Source organism: Trichechus manatus, unplaced genomic scaffold, assembly GCF_000243295.1.
Source record: "Trichechus manatus latirostris isolate Lorelei unplaced genomic scaffold, TriManLat1.0 scaffold00060, whole genome shotgun sequence".
Lineage (NCBI taxonomy): Eukaryota > Metazoa > Chordata > Mammalia > Sirenia > Trichechidae > Trichechus > Trichechus manatus.
The window spans coordinates 5,171,302-5,186,239 of NW_004443996.1; the positions used below are offsets into that span (position 1 = coordinate 5,171,302).

At 36.9% G+C, this 14,938-nt stretch overlaps 1 protein-coding gene across 2 annotated transcripts in view; it reads left to right on the forward strand.

Annotated features, from left to right (window-relative positions):
- HDX (highly divergent homeobox) overlaps positions 1-14,938 on the forward strand; it is a 197,464-nt gene that overhangs the window by 151,338 nt on the left and 31,188 nt on the right. For both annotated transcript variants that reach the window (XM_004378876.1, XM_004378877.2), the window contains exon 6: positions 5,734-5,941. In XM_004378876.1, the coding sequence (XP_004378933.1) occupies positions 5,734-5,941 (208 nt within the window). The remainder of the gene's footprint in view (positions 1-5,733; positions 5,942-14,938) is intronic.

Consider the following 14,938-nt stretch of genomic DNA (forward strand, 5'->3'; position numbering starts at 1 on the left):
AATCTGAGAAGCTGGACTATATGAAGAAGAATGTGGCATCAGCATTAGAAGGGGACTCATTAACAACCTTCGATATGCAGATCACACAACCTTGCTTGCTGAAAGTGAAGAGGACTTATAGCACTTACTGATGAAAATCAAAGACTACAGCCTTCAATATGGATTACACCTCAACATAAAGAAAACAAAAATCCTCACAACTAGACCAATAAGGGAGCCCTGGTGGCATAGTGGTTAAGAGCTCAGCTGCTAACCAAAATGTCAGCAGTTCGAATCCATCAGCCACTCCTTGGAAACCCTATAGGGCAGTTCTATAGTTCAACAAGGTATCAGGATACAAAATCAAGACAACAATCAATTCTATTTCTATATACTAAAAATGAACACATAGAAACATATTAAAAATACAGTTGGCAAAATTGCGTGATAGACATATTTGCAACAACCACAAAAAAAAAAGAGTAGCTGCTGAGGCTGTTTATGTACAACCAAAATCCTCATAGGATTTAGTTTCTTGGATTGGAAGCTTAGAGTCATGGTTTCATGTGAAGTCTCAGTTAATTGGCCTAATAACGCATTTAGTGCTTCTGTTTTATCTCCTAGCTCGTTGTGTAGTATCTGGGGTCTTCAAAGCTTGCAAGTGGCCATCTAAGGCACAACAATTCATCTCTATTCACCTGGAGCAACAGAGGAAGACAGCGAGTCAGGAATAGGAGGAGAATATGAAAAGTGTGGCTAATCAGCTCCATGAACAACTGCCTCCTTTGTCATGTGACCAGAAGAACAGTATGGTGCCTGGCTACCAATACTGAACATTTTGATTAAAGATTCCATAGAAGAATCCTGATCAAAACAGGGGAAATGCAGAATAGAATTTAAAATTCTCATGGACTCTAGACTTTCTGGAGCCATGGAGGGTGAATGAAACCCTGAAACTATTGCCCTGAGATAATCTTTAAACCTTAAACCAAAAATATCCCCTGAAGTCTTCTTAAAACTGAATGATAGTTTAGCTTAACTAGTAAAAAATGTCTACTTTGAGCATTATGCTGTTTTAAGAACTATCTATATGGGATCAAACTGACATCAGCAACCCCAAAGATAAGATAGAAACCTTAGGGGCAGTGAACTTATGTTAATGGGAGAGGAACAACTCAGAAAAGGAGGGTGAGAATGGTGGTACAACACAAAGAATGTAATCAGTGTTACTAAATGGTACATGCAGAAACTATTGAATTGGTATACGTTTTCCTGTATATATTCTAGACAACAAAAATATAAATAAATCTTTTAAAGTTAATATGGAAGGAAAAGAAGACAAATTAATCCCCAAAAATACAATACCATTTACAGTCACTCAAAAACATCAAATGTTTAAGTGTAAATCTAACAACACATGAACAGGACTTGTATGCTGGAAAGTACAAAATGCTGATGAAAGAAATCAAAGAAGTTCTAAGTAAATGGACATTCTGTGTTTGTGGATTAGAAGACTCAACGTAATAAAGATGTCAATTCTCCCCAAATTGACATACAAGTTTAACACAATTTTTGGTGGGTAATTATAGATAAGATAATTCATAAATTTACATGGAAAGGTAAGGTAACAAAAATAGCTGAAACAAGTCTGTGGGAAAAAAAGTGGAAGGAACCTGATTTTAAGACATTATATAGCTACAATTGACTCGAAGACAATGAGTTTGGCATTTTTGTTTGCTTGTTTTATAGCTACAATAATCAAGACTCAGTGATATTGGTAGAAGGATAGTCACCTGAATCAATGAAACAGAATAGAGAACCCAGAAATAGCCCCCAAACAAGTAGAACCAACTGATTTTTTACAAACTTGCAAAAGCAATTCAATACAGGAAGGATAGTCTTTTCAAGAAATAGTGCTGAAGCAATTGGATATTCAATTGGATATGTCACACCTTATACAAAAATAAACTGAAAATAGACCATAGATTAAATGTAAAACATAAAACTATAAAACTTTTAAAAGATAACATAGGAGAAAATCTTCTGGACCTAGGGCTTGATGATGATTTCTTAGATATATCACCGAAAATGTAATCTATAAAAGAAAAAAGGGATAGATTTGTTGTTGTTATTGTTGTTAGGTGCCATCCAGTCGGTTCCAACTCATAGTGACCCTATGTACAACAGAACAAAACATTGTCCTGTCCTGTGCCATCCTCACAATCGTTCTTATGCTTGAGCCCATTGTTGCAGCCGCTGTGTCAATCTAGCTCCTTGAAGGTCTTCCTCTTTTTCACTGACCCTCTGCTTTACCAAGCATGATGTCCTTCTCCAGGAACTGATTCCTCCTGATAACATGTCCAAAATATGTGAGACATAGTTTCATCATTCTTGCTTCTAAGGAGCATTCTGGCTGTATTTCTTCCAAGACAGATTTGTTCTTTCTTCTGGCAGTCCATGATATATTCAATATTCTTCGGCAACACCTCAACTCAAAGGTGTCAATCCTTCTTCGGTCTTCCTTATTCATTGTCCAGCTTTCCTGTGCATAATGAGGCGATTGAAAACATCATGGCTTGGGTCAGGCACACCTTAGTCTTCAAGGTGACATCTTTGCTTTTTAACACTTTAAAGAGGTCTTTTGCAACAGATTTGTCCAATGCAATGTGTCGTTTGATTTCTTGACTGCTGCTTCCATGGATGTTGATAGTGGATCCTAGTAAAATGAAATCCTTGACAATTTCAATCTTTTCTCCTTTTATCATGACTTTGCTTATTGGTCCACGAAGTATATCTCCTTGTTCTGTTCGAAAGACTGCTTTTTGGTCTGTGTACAGGTTCCTCATGAGCACAATTAAGTGTTCTGGAATTCCCATTCTTTGCAATGTTATCCATAATTTGTTATGATCCACACAGTCGAATGCCTTTGCATAGTCAATAAAACACAGGCAAACATCTTTCTGGTATTCTCTGCTTTCCGCCAGGATCCATCTGACATCATCAATGATATCTCTAGTTCCATATCTTCTCCTGAATCTGGCTTGAGTTTCTGGCAGTTCCCTGTGGATGTACTGCTGCAGCCTCTTTTGAATGATCTTCAGCAAAATTTTACTTGTATGTAATATTAATGATATTGTTCAATAATTTCCACATTCGGTGGGATCACCTTCCTTTGGAATAGGCATAAAAATGGGTCTCTTCCAGTTGGTTGGCCATGTAGCTGTCTTCCAGACTTCTTGGCATAGATGAATGAGTGCTTCCAGCACTGCATCCATTTGTTGAAACATCTCAGTTGGTATTCTGTCAATTCCTGGAACCTTGTTCATCACTGCCTTCAGTGCAGCTTGGACTTCTTCCTTCAGTACCATTTGTTCATTATCTTATGCTACCTCCTGAAATGGTTGAACATCAACCAATTCTTTTTGGTATAGGGACTCTGTGTATGTCATCAAAATTAAAAATTTTTACTCTGCAAAATATCCTGTGGAAAGGATGAAAATGAGAGCTACAGACTGGGAGAAAATATTTGCAAACCACATTTTTGACCAAAAAAAAAATCTAATGGAGTTGCATATATAAAGAACTCTCAAAACCCAACATTAAAAACAAACAAAAAAATAAATTTGAAAATGAGTTTACTGAAGAGGCTATATGGATGCCAAATAAGCACATGAAAAGATGTTCAATGTCGTTATTCACTACCTAAAATGAAACTCATTGCCATCGAGTCGATTCTCCCTCATAGAGACCCTACAGGACAGAGTAGAACTGTCCCATAGGATTTCCAAGGCTGTAAATCTATGTGGAAGCCGATTACCACGTCGTTCTCCTGCAGAGGGGCTGGTGGATTCAAACCTTTGACCTTTTGGTTAGCAGCAGAGTGCTTAACCACTCTACCACCAGGGCTCCTTCACTATTCACAAGAAACAGCAAATTAGCACCATGATGAGATATCACTACACACACCTAAAAGAAAAGGAAAGGAAGAAAAGAAGGGAGGGAAGAGAGAAGGAAGGAGAGAGAGAGAAAGAAAGAAATAAAGAAAGGGAGGAAGGAAGGAAAGAAGGAAACTGGATTTCTCACACATTGTGGGTAGGAACATAAAATGGTACAGTTTGGAAGTTTCTTCTAAAACTAAACTTGCAATTATCATATGACTCAGCAACTACTTTCTTGGATATTTTTCCAGAAGAAATGAAAACGTATGTCTCCACAAAAATCTGTTCCCAGCTATTCATAGCAGCATTAGTCACAATAGCCAAAAGGTGGAAACAACCCAAGTGTACATCAACAGATGAATGGACAAACAAAATGTAGTATATACAAACAATGGAAAGTTATTCAGCCATAACGAGAAATGAAGTTCTGATACATGCTATGACACGCAAGAACCTTGAAAACATTGTTGGGAGTGAGTAAATCAAACACAAAAGGGCAAATATTGTATGCTCCCATTTGTATTAAATGTCCAGAATAGACAAGCACATGGAGACCACAGTATATTAGTGGTTACCTGGGGCTGTGGGGAGGAGGGAATGGGAGTTATTGCTGAAGGGATACTGAGTTTCTGTTTGGAGTGATGTAAAACTTTTGGAAATAGTTTGTGGTGATGGCAACACCACATAGTGAATGTAATTAATGTCACTGAATTGTACACTAAAATATAGTTAAGATGGCAAACTTCTTGTTATGTATATTTCACCACAATCATTTTTTAAATAATTTTTTAAAAAACTGTATACAATTATTCATAACAACTATTGACGTAATAGTTGAAAACTGGAAACAACCCCAATGTCCTTTAACTGATGAATGGTTAAACAAACTTTTATACATACCAAATCGTGGTATACTACTTGATGATAAAACAGAAAGAACTATTTTCAACACAAAACAACTTGGATGAATCCCCAGGGAATTATGCTGAGTGAAAAAAAGCCACTTTCAAAAGTTCACATGCTGTGTTATTCCATTTGTATAACATTTTGAAAATGACAAGTTTACGGAGATGGAAAACAGATTAGTGGTTACCAAGAGTTAGGTATGGTGGAAAGGGAAGGAGGAGGAATGATGTGATAAAGAGACATTAGAACTATAAATACACATTGTACAATGTAAATTTCCTGTTTTTGATATTGTGCTATAATTATTTAAGAAGTAAAAATAAATTGGGGAAACTGAAGGATGCATGGAACCTCTTTATACTATCTTTGCAACTTCCTGTAACTAAAGTTATTTCAATATGAAAAGTTTTTAAAAATTGCTTTTAAATAAAATGATATTTCAGAATACTTGAAACACTAAGGTAACAATTATAGAGCCAAACAAAGGTAATAGAGTTCATATTTTCACCTAGAAAAGGCAAGATTGGAAATAGAACATGAACTATAGTTATAGCTGTATGCATGTTTCCTTTGGGAAAATAACCAATTCATTTTTCTTTTGAAAGATTTGGCGGATTATTTTCTCCACGAAAAAAAAAAAAGAACAACAGTAAAAGTGAACTGTTAATGGACTTCATGTTTCTTGAAAGTCTATATATTTAGATAAATATATTTCTGCTAATAAGATATTTTAAAGGAAAACAATTATTTTTATCACAGCATATTAAATGGTAATAAAAATTTCATTATTCTAATACCTATTTACCCTTTCTAAATCATATTTTACACAGAATCCATTAATTATTTTAATGGCTAGAACTGCTAAACTTTCTATGATTTCAAAACTTTCTTTTGTCTTGCTCTTATAAAGACTTGGATTGGAAATCGAAGAAGGAAATATCGCTTGATGGGAATTGAAGTTCCACCTCCAAGAGGAGGCCCTGCTGATTTCTCTGAGCAGCCTGAGTCTGGATCTTTGTCTGCACTCACACCAGGAGAGGAAGCTGGGCCTGATGTTGTAGAGGATAATGATAGAAATGATGAAGTATCTATCTGTTTATCTGAAGAAAGCTCTCAAGGTACTTTATATGCTGCACCTCCTAATAATAGCCTCTGTAAATTTGATGCACTTTTATTGCTTTTCTGCTTACAGCATATCAAATCTAAAGTACTAAAAACATTTGGCCAAGCATTCGAAAAGAAATAGATTTATTTTTAATGCCTCCACCTAAACAGTCTACCACATCAAGACATCACAAAAAGGGACATTCATCTACAACAATAGTGATTTCTCACATTTGGAAATGTTGCTTATTACAACAATCCATAAATTATAGTTAAGTAAATGATTGTTTTTTTTCCATTGGAATTCTAGTCTATTTAGTTATAGAGCATTATAGGTGCACTGTCATGAAAGAGTATGGCAAAATGTGCTGAACATCAGGCTACTAGTAGTCAAGCAATCTGGGTGCAAGTCCTAGATCTACTAGTGGATTATGTGATTTGAGGGGAAACATTTAACTCATTGGGTTTTAGTTTTCCTGTCTGCAAAATAAGAAAATTAGACTGGACCGTCTTTATAAGACCTTGTAATGTCTCCCTAAAAAGTAATTCAAACAATAACATGTTAACTATTCCATTTATCTATAAGATGTATATTTCATTTGATCAAGCATAGAGACAGTTCTCTACTGTTGCCTTTTAAAATTTTAACAGCTTTATTGTGGTCTAATTCACATACCATAAAATGTATCCACTGTAAGTGTACAATTCAATGATTTTCATAAAATTTTGTAGTTTTACAACCATCACCATAACCAAAATCCAGTTTAGAACATTTTCATCCAAAAGTTTCTCTTGAGTCTGTTTGCAGTCAGCCTTCACTCCCAAACCCCAGCCTCAGACAATTACTGATCTGCTTTCTGTCTCTATACATTTGTCTTTTCTGGACATTTTATATAAATGGAATCATACCATATATACTTGTTTTTATCTGTGCATGTGTGTGCATGAGATAAAGAGAGATAGAATAAGAATTTTTTTTTGCCCATTTTGTTTCTTTTTATTTTATTAATATTAAAGAGCCCTGTTCATGATATACTGTATTTTCCAGTTTATTGATTACTTTTTAATTTGGCTTTTGGGGCTATCTGAGGTCATAATTTTTGTTTATAATTTTTTTTATTGTCAAGTCTACCAGTTCTTTCCTTTATGGTTTCTGTCTTTTGTGTCATGCCTTCCTTGTGCTACAATTACTTTAATATGCCCCTTCTGGTATTCTAATTGCTTCATTTTTATAATTTGATATTTATTTCACCTGAAATTTATTTTGCTTTAAGAAGTATAAAAAAATTCCAATTGCCCCTACACTATTTATTGAATAATCTAGCCTTCTTCCAGCTATTTTAAGTGCACATGCATATATATGGATATGAATGCATACATACATACGTGCATGCATACACACGTTGGTCAAATTCTGGACTTTCTATTATTTTACATTGATCTGATTGTTTAAAACTGTGGTTTCATAATATGTTTTAACATCTGGTAGGGCTCGTAGTACATTGATTCTTCTAGATGAACTTTACAATTGTTTAGACATACTATTCCCCAACCCCCCTCACAAAATGCACTCTGGATTTTCATTGGCATTGCATTAAATGGATAGATTAATGAGCTAAAATGAGTCCAGTTTTGCAGGTGTTGTTTTAGATGATGGCAGAACATCCATTTAAAGCTGTCCAGCAGGCCTTTGGATAATATAGGCCTGGAAATCAGAAGAGGGATTAAGACACAAAAGGAAATATGGGATTCACTCAAATCAAGGCTAAAAAGTATGGAGCCATAGAAATAAAAGATGTAGTTAAGTGAGAAAATTGAAAAAAAAAAAAAAAAGAAAGGAAGATGGACAAGGACTATGTGTTGAGAAATAGCTAAATGCGGGGGCTGGAGGAGAAAATAGATCCATTTAAAGAACATTCAAAAACATAATCAGGATAGTATTGTATTACTAAAATCAAGAAAAGAGAAATTTGAGAAAAAAAGAGGAGTTATATCAATGGTCTCATAGAGGTTGAGTAGAAAGAAGATTGAAAAGCATTGAATTCGGTGATCGGGAGATTCTTTGAAAAAAGGAGTCGTATGGGGAGACAAGCAGATTGCAGCAAGTTGAGTAATGAAAGAGATATAAAAAAATGTTTATATTAAGAGGGTCCTGTATTATAAGGCCAGGTGTTTGAAAGCTTATCAATGTCAATATTCAAGTTTTATCTTTTTCAACCAATATTTGCTATTGATGTTGCTGAAGATGTTGACAGAGAATTTGATTTACAGGAAAACAGTGAGGCAGATTCAAAGATCATCAAGAAAAATGGACAAGCTATTGCATCATTTTCAAGCCTGTTATTTCTTAATATAGTTGGCCCAATAAACAATATTTTGCTTCCTTTTGTTGTAGTTAAGTGTCGTTGAGTTGTTTCTGACTCTGTAGCGACCCTATGAACAACAGAACAAAACAATGCCCAGTCCTGAAATGTGTAAAGACCTGGAGTTAGATAACCAAAAAGGAAGAACACGCTCAGCATTTCTCAAGCTGAAAGAACTGAAGAAAACATTCAAGCCTCAAGTTGCAATACTGAAGGATTCTATGGGCAAAATACTGAACAATGAAGGAGGCATCAAAAGAAGATGGAACAAATACACAGTCACTGTACCAAAAAGAACTGATCAACATTCAACCATTTCAGGAGGTAGCATATGATCAAGAACTGATGGTACAGAAGGAAGAACTCCAAGCTGCACTGAAGGCATTGATGAAAAACAAGGCTCCAGAAATTGAAAGAATACTGATTGAGATGTTTCAACAAATGGATGTGGTATTAGAGGTGCTCGCTCATCTATGCCGAAAAAATTGGAAGAAAGCTACCTGGTCAACGAACTGGACGAGATCTAAATTTGTGTTCATTCTGAAGAAAGGTGATCCAACAGAATGCAGAAATTCTCGAACAATATCATTAATATCACACATAAGTAAAATTTTGCTGAAGATCATTTGAAAGTGGTTGCAGCAGTCCATCAACAGGGAACTGCCAGAAATTCAAGTCAGAGTCAGAAGAAAGACATGGAATGAGGGATATCATTGCTGATGTCAGATGGATCCTGGCGGAAAGCAGAGAATACCAGAAAGATGTTTACCCATGTTTTATTGACTATGCAAAGGCATTCACTGTGTGGATTATAACAAATTATAGATAACATTACAAAGAATGGGAATTCCAGAACACTTAATTGTGCTCATGAGGAACCTGTACACAGACCAAGAGGCAGCCGTTCGAACAGAACAAGGGGATATAACAGGAAAGGTGTGCATCAAGGTTGTATCCTTTCACCACACTTAGTCAATCTGTATGCTGAGCAAATAATCTGAGAAACTGGACTCTATGAAGAAGTCTGTGGCATCAGGATTGGAGGAAGACTCATTAACAACCTGCAATATGCAGATGACACAACCTTGCTTGCCAAAAGCGAAGAGAACTTGAAGAACTTACTGATGAAGACCAACCAATAGAGCCTTCAGTATGGATTACACCTCAGCATAAAGAAAACAAAAATCCTGACAACTGGACCAATAAGTGGCATCGTGATAAATGGAGAAAATATTGAAGTTGTCAAGGATTACATTTTACTTGGATCCACAATCAATAGCCATTGAAGTAGCAGTCAGGAAATCAAATGACATATTTCATTGGGCAAATCTGCTGCAAAAGACCTCTTTGAAGTGATAAAAAGCAAAGATGTCTGCCAACATGGCTCTATAGACAGAAGCACCATGCTATTTCTCTGCAGCAAAGAACAGAAAAACTAAGTAAAACAGATACAAAAGTCAATCCGGGAACCCTAAGCATCAAATGAAGGGATAAAGAACTTGATTAAGCATAGAAAGGAATAAGAAAATGACAGAAAACAGAGAATGAGGAGAGCTACAGAGTGGAGGTCCTCTACTAGCTAATGAGGCATGAATTTGCCATCTTGGACCTCAACCACCAAGGACGGCAGACAGGAAGTATGGGAAAGCAACTTCACAGACCTATCAATCACATCCTCTCCCTTCCCTCCAGCCTATCTACACCGTGTGTTGAGCACCATGCCCCCAAGCAGCACTGGCAAGGACCACTGGACCCTGCCCTGAACTGCCCTCAACCCCTCCCAGTCAGCCCCAGTATGTGCTGCAAACCACAGATCCCCCCCTCACCTCCTCCCTTGCTGGACCTGCCGTGCTGCACCATAACTGAGGGACTGGCCCTGTCCACCTGGACAAGTTGGTGAAAAGTATTGTGGCCACAGAATACAAAGCAACAAAGCATGCCCAGCCCGCCTGCCCAGATATAACCAAATAAAACAAAAAGGCAGGAAGAAATAAACAAATCTACAATCAATAAATGAAGAAAATAATTCCTGAACGTCCTGAAGACAGTAGACAATATTAAAACATATTTTTAAAAAAGGACAGGATGCCTCCAGAAAGAAAAAAAAAAAAAAAACACCAGATGACGTTCTGGTAGGGGAAAAGACACTGAAACTTCCTGATAGGGAATTAAAAACTCTAATATTCAGGGCTCTCCAAGAAATGAAGGAAAACACAGACAAAAAAAATAAGGGGAAAAAAAGACAAAATCATGGAAAACACACAAAAAATCAGGAAAACAGAGATAGCAAAGGAAGAATTCCGGAAAATAATACAGGAACAAACTGTCAAAACAATCAAACAACTAGAAATCATACAAAAACAGCAATTAAAAATCCAAAAGATAATCAACAAGATTTCAAAAGCGAACAGTGCAATAGAAGGTTTTAGGAGCAAATTTGAAACAATAGAATACAGGATCAGTGAAAATGAAGACAAATCCTTGGATACCTTTTCTTTGAAGAAAAATCAGAGAAAAGAATGAAGACAAATGATGAAACTACGGGATACAAGCAAAAGCAAAAATTCGCATGTGATCAAATTTCCAGAACAGGGAGAGAAAATGAAAAACACACAGAGGATCATTGAAGACTTGCTAACAGAAAACTTCCCTAATATGAAAAATAAATAGCTGACCATCCAACAAGCTCAATGAACCCCATATAAGATAGACCCCAAAAGAAAATCACCAAGACATGTCATAATCACACTCGCTAAAACCAAAGACTAAGAATCCTGAGAGCAGCTGGAGAAAAAGGAAAAGTCACATACAAAGGGGAAACAACAATACAAACTTCTGATTACTCAGCAGAAATCATGCAGGCAAGAAAACAGTGGGATGACGTATATAAAACCTTGAAAGAAAAAAATTGCCAGCCAAGAATAATATATCCTGAAAAACTTTCATTCAAATATGATGGCGAAATTAGGATATTTCCAGACAAACAGAAATTAACGGAATATGTAAAAACCAAACCAAACTCACAAAACTTATTAAAGTGAGTCCTTCAGTTAGCGAACCAACAAAATCAGACAACAACCTGAATCTAGGACACAGGACCGCATCAGCTAGATACCAACCTAGGTAATGAACTCTCAAGAAGAAAACAAAACTAAAAAGTGTTACAATAGGGAGCCAGAGAAGTCAATCTGTAAATGACAACAAAGTCAGAAAAATAAAAGAGGGAATAAACAGTGTATGTATAGAACTTACCAGTGGAGAGGAAGTAAAGGCCATATCAAGTAGTAAAAGACTAGTTTAATCTTTGGAAGATGGGGTAAATTTCAAGGTAACCACAAAGAAAGTTAACAAACATTCTTATCAAAATAAAGAAGAAAAACAAAGTTTCATTAAACACAAAGTCTATAAAAATGAAAGAAACAAAAAAACTTCCCAAACAAAAGGAATTCATCACAGGAGAGTAAGAGGAACAAACAAAACATCATCACCAAAAAAAAGCACTACAAATGATAGCAATAAATTCACACCTATCAATAATCACACCGAACGTAAATGGCTTAAGTGAACCCATAAAGCAACAGAGTGGCAGAATGGATAACAAAACAGGATCACCAATATGCTGTCTATAAGAAACATACCTTAGAAACAAAGATATAAATAAATTAAAAATCACAGGATGGAAAAAAATATATCAAGCAAACAGCAACCAAAAAGGCAGGTGTGGCAACACTAACCTCAGATAAAATAGACTTTAAAACAAAATCCACCATAAAAGTAAAGGAAGAATAATATAATGATTAAAGGGACAATCCACCATGAAGCCATAATCATAATAAATATGTTTGCATCCAATGACACTGCTCCAAAATACATAAAACATACTCTAACAGCAATGAATTGGAAATTGACAATTCTACAATAATAGTAGGAGACTTCAACACAACTTTCGGTAAAGGACAGAACATCTAGAAAGGAACTCAGCAAAGATATAGAAGATCAAAAGGTCACAATCAACTAAAGTGACCTCACAGACATATATAGAACACTCCACTCAACAGCACAAAAGTGCACATTCTTTTCCAATGCACATGGAACATTCCTCAAAATAGACCACACCTTAAACCACAAAGCAACCCTCAACAAAATCCAAAGCACTGAGATAATACGAAACATCTTCTTTGATCTCAATGCCATAAAACTAGAAATTAATAACAGGAGAGCAAGGAAAAAAATCAAATGCATTGAAACTGAATAACATCTTGCTTAAAAACCACTGGGTAATAGAAGAAATCACAGATGGAATCAAAAAAGTCCTAGAATCAAAAGAAAATGAAAACACAACATACCAAAAACTTTGGGACACAGCAAAGGCAGTGCTCAGAGGTCAATTTATAGCAATAGATGCACACATCAAAAAAGAAGAAAGGGACCACTTCCAGCAACATGGCTCTCTAAGCAGAAGCACCATGCTGTCCCTCCGCAGCAAAGATTCGAAAAACTAAGTCAAACAGAGAAAACAGAAATCCTGAAACCCTAAACATCAAATGAAGAGATAAAGAACTCAGGCAAGCACCGAATGGAATAAGGAACTGACAGAGAATGGAGAGCGAGGAGACATACGTGCAGAGGTCCCTTATCAGCTAACGCACCAAGGATCTGCAATCTTGGACTCCTATCAGAGACCAGCGAACAAGGAGTATGAGAAAGCAGCTTCGTGGAGCTTCCAGCAGGAGAAAAAATAACTGGTAACCAGTGATATACACTTTCCCACCCCCCCACCCTTCTTCACCCCCAGTCAACCTCCTCTGCTTCCTGTGGCCACAGTCTCCTGGACAAGAAGAACCGGCTGCTTGGATTCCAGCCACCCACACTGGCCGACTCCCTGAGCGCCATTTGTTGGCTGCTGGTGTAGCTTTTTTCTGCTTCTTTTGACTTGTTCCTTAACTCTGACCACCTCCCCCTCCTTTCACTCAAATACCTGGCTCCGTGTGCCAACTTTGCTTCTTCCTGAAGGGCTGTGGAGCTCCGCTCAGTGTGGAACTGCTTCCCAGTCCGTGCTGCCATGCTTGTGGGATCCCAAGGCTTTTGTTTGTTTGTTTAGAATTGTTTATTTGTTTTATTTTTCTTTTCTTGAGTTGGGAGCCCGTTATGGCCAGACAGTGCTGCACAGTTTGGGACCTACCCCCTGAGCATGTGCAGATGTGCAAGGGGATCCCTCAGGGCATTTATTTGTTCATGTTTTTTTTTTTTTTCTGTTTTTAGGGGAGGTTTTCTTGCTCTTTTTTTTTAAAATTTGTTTTGTTTTCCCTCTTTTCCCTTCTTGTCTTTCTTCATTACTCAGTTTCTCCTCTCTATATACCTTCCTTCTATGCCTCTCCTCTGAATACCTGGTGCTGAGTGACACCTCTATGTCTTCCAGCCAGGCTGTACTTCAACCACTGGGAACAATTTCCCCAGACCTCGTAGCCACACCAGTGGGATCCCTGGAGCTTTGCTTTTCTTTTTTCATTCTAATTTTTATTTATTCATTCTTTTCTTTTCTTTTTTTGTTTTTCCTCTTTTTGTTTTTCTCCATTTCATAGTCTCTCATCTCGCCACTCCAACGGCAAACTGCCCAGCACTCTTTTTTATTTGTTTGTATGTTTTTGGCTCCTGTTTCTCTCCCCTCTCTCCCATACCCATATTAGGCCCACACATCACAATCTCCCCCCTCCATCCTGTATACCTGCACCATGCACTTAACATCACACCACCAAGCAGCACAGGCACAGTCCACTGGAACCTGCCTTGTACTGATTACCAACCAGCCCTGGTGGCTGTAAGTGCCACAAACAACCCATCCCAGCAACTCCTCTTCAGCTAGAGCTGATCTGCTGTACCATATCTGAGCGACTGGCCCTGCTAATTGGAGAAGGAGGTGAAAAGTATTGTGCCCACAGACGAGCAATCAACAAAGAACACACAACCTGCCTGCACAGATATAGCCAAATAAAAAAAAGGATGAAACAAATGAATCTACAATCAATGAACAAGTAAAATAACGACTGAATGGCCCAAAGACAGCAGACAATATCAAAACATTTACAAAAACAGGACAGGATGGTTCCAGTAGGCATCCAAAATAGAACACTAGATGACTTTCAGGTAGAAGAAAAGGCACTAGAACTACCTGATAAGGAACTCAAATCTCTAATACTCAGAGTTGTCCAAAAGTTGAAGCAAAAAGCAGACAAAAATGAGGAAAAAAAAGACAAATTCATGGAAAAGGAAGACAAATTCATGACAAATACAGACAAAAAATGGAAGAATTCAGGAAAATAATGCAGGAACAAAATGCGAAAATAAATTCAAAACTAGAAATTATACAAAAGCAACAATTAAAATTTCAAAAGATAAACAACAAGATTTCAGAAATGGACAGTGTCATAGAAGGGCTGAGGAGCAGATTTGAAACAGTGGAGGACAGGATCCACGGAATTGAAGACAAACACTTGGATACAACTCTGTTTGAGGAAAACTCAGAAAAAAGAACAAAGAAAAAGGAAGAGAACCTGAGAATAATGTGGGACACAATCAAAAGAAAAATTTGCAAGTGATCGGGGTTCCAGAACGGGGGGAGAAAACAGAAAACACAGAGAGGATCATTGA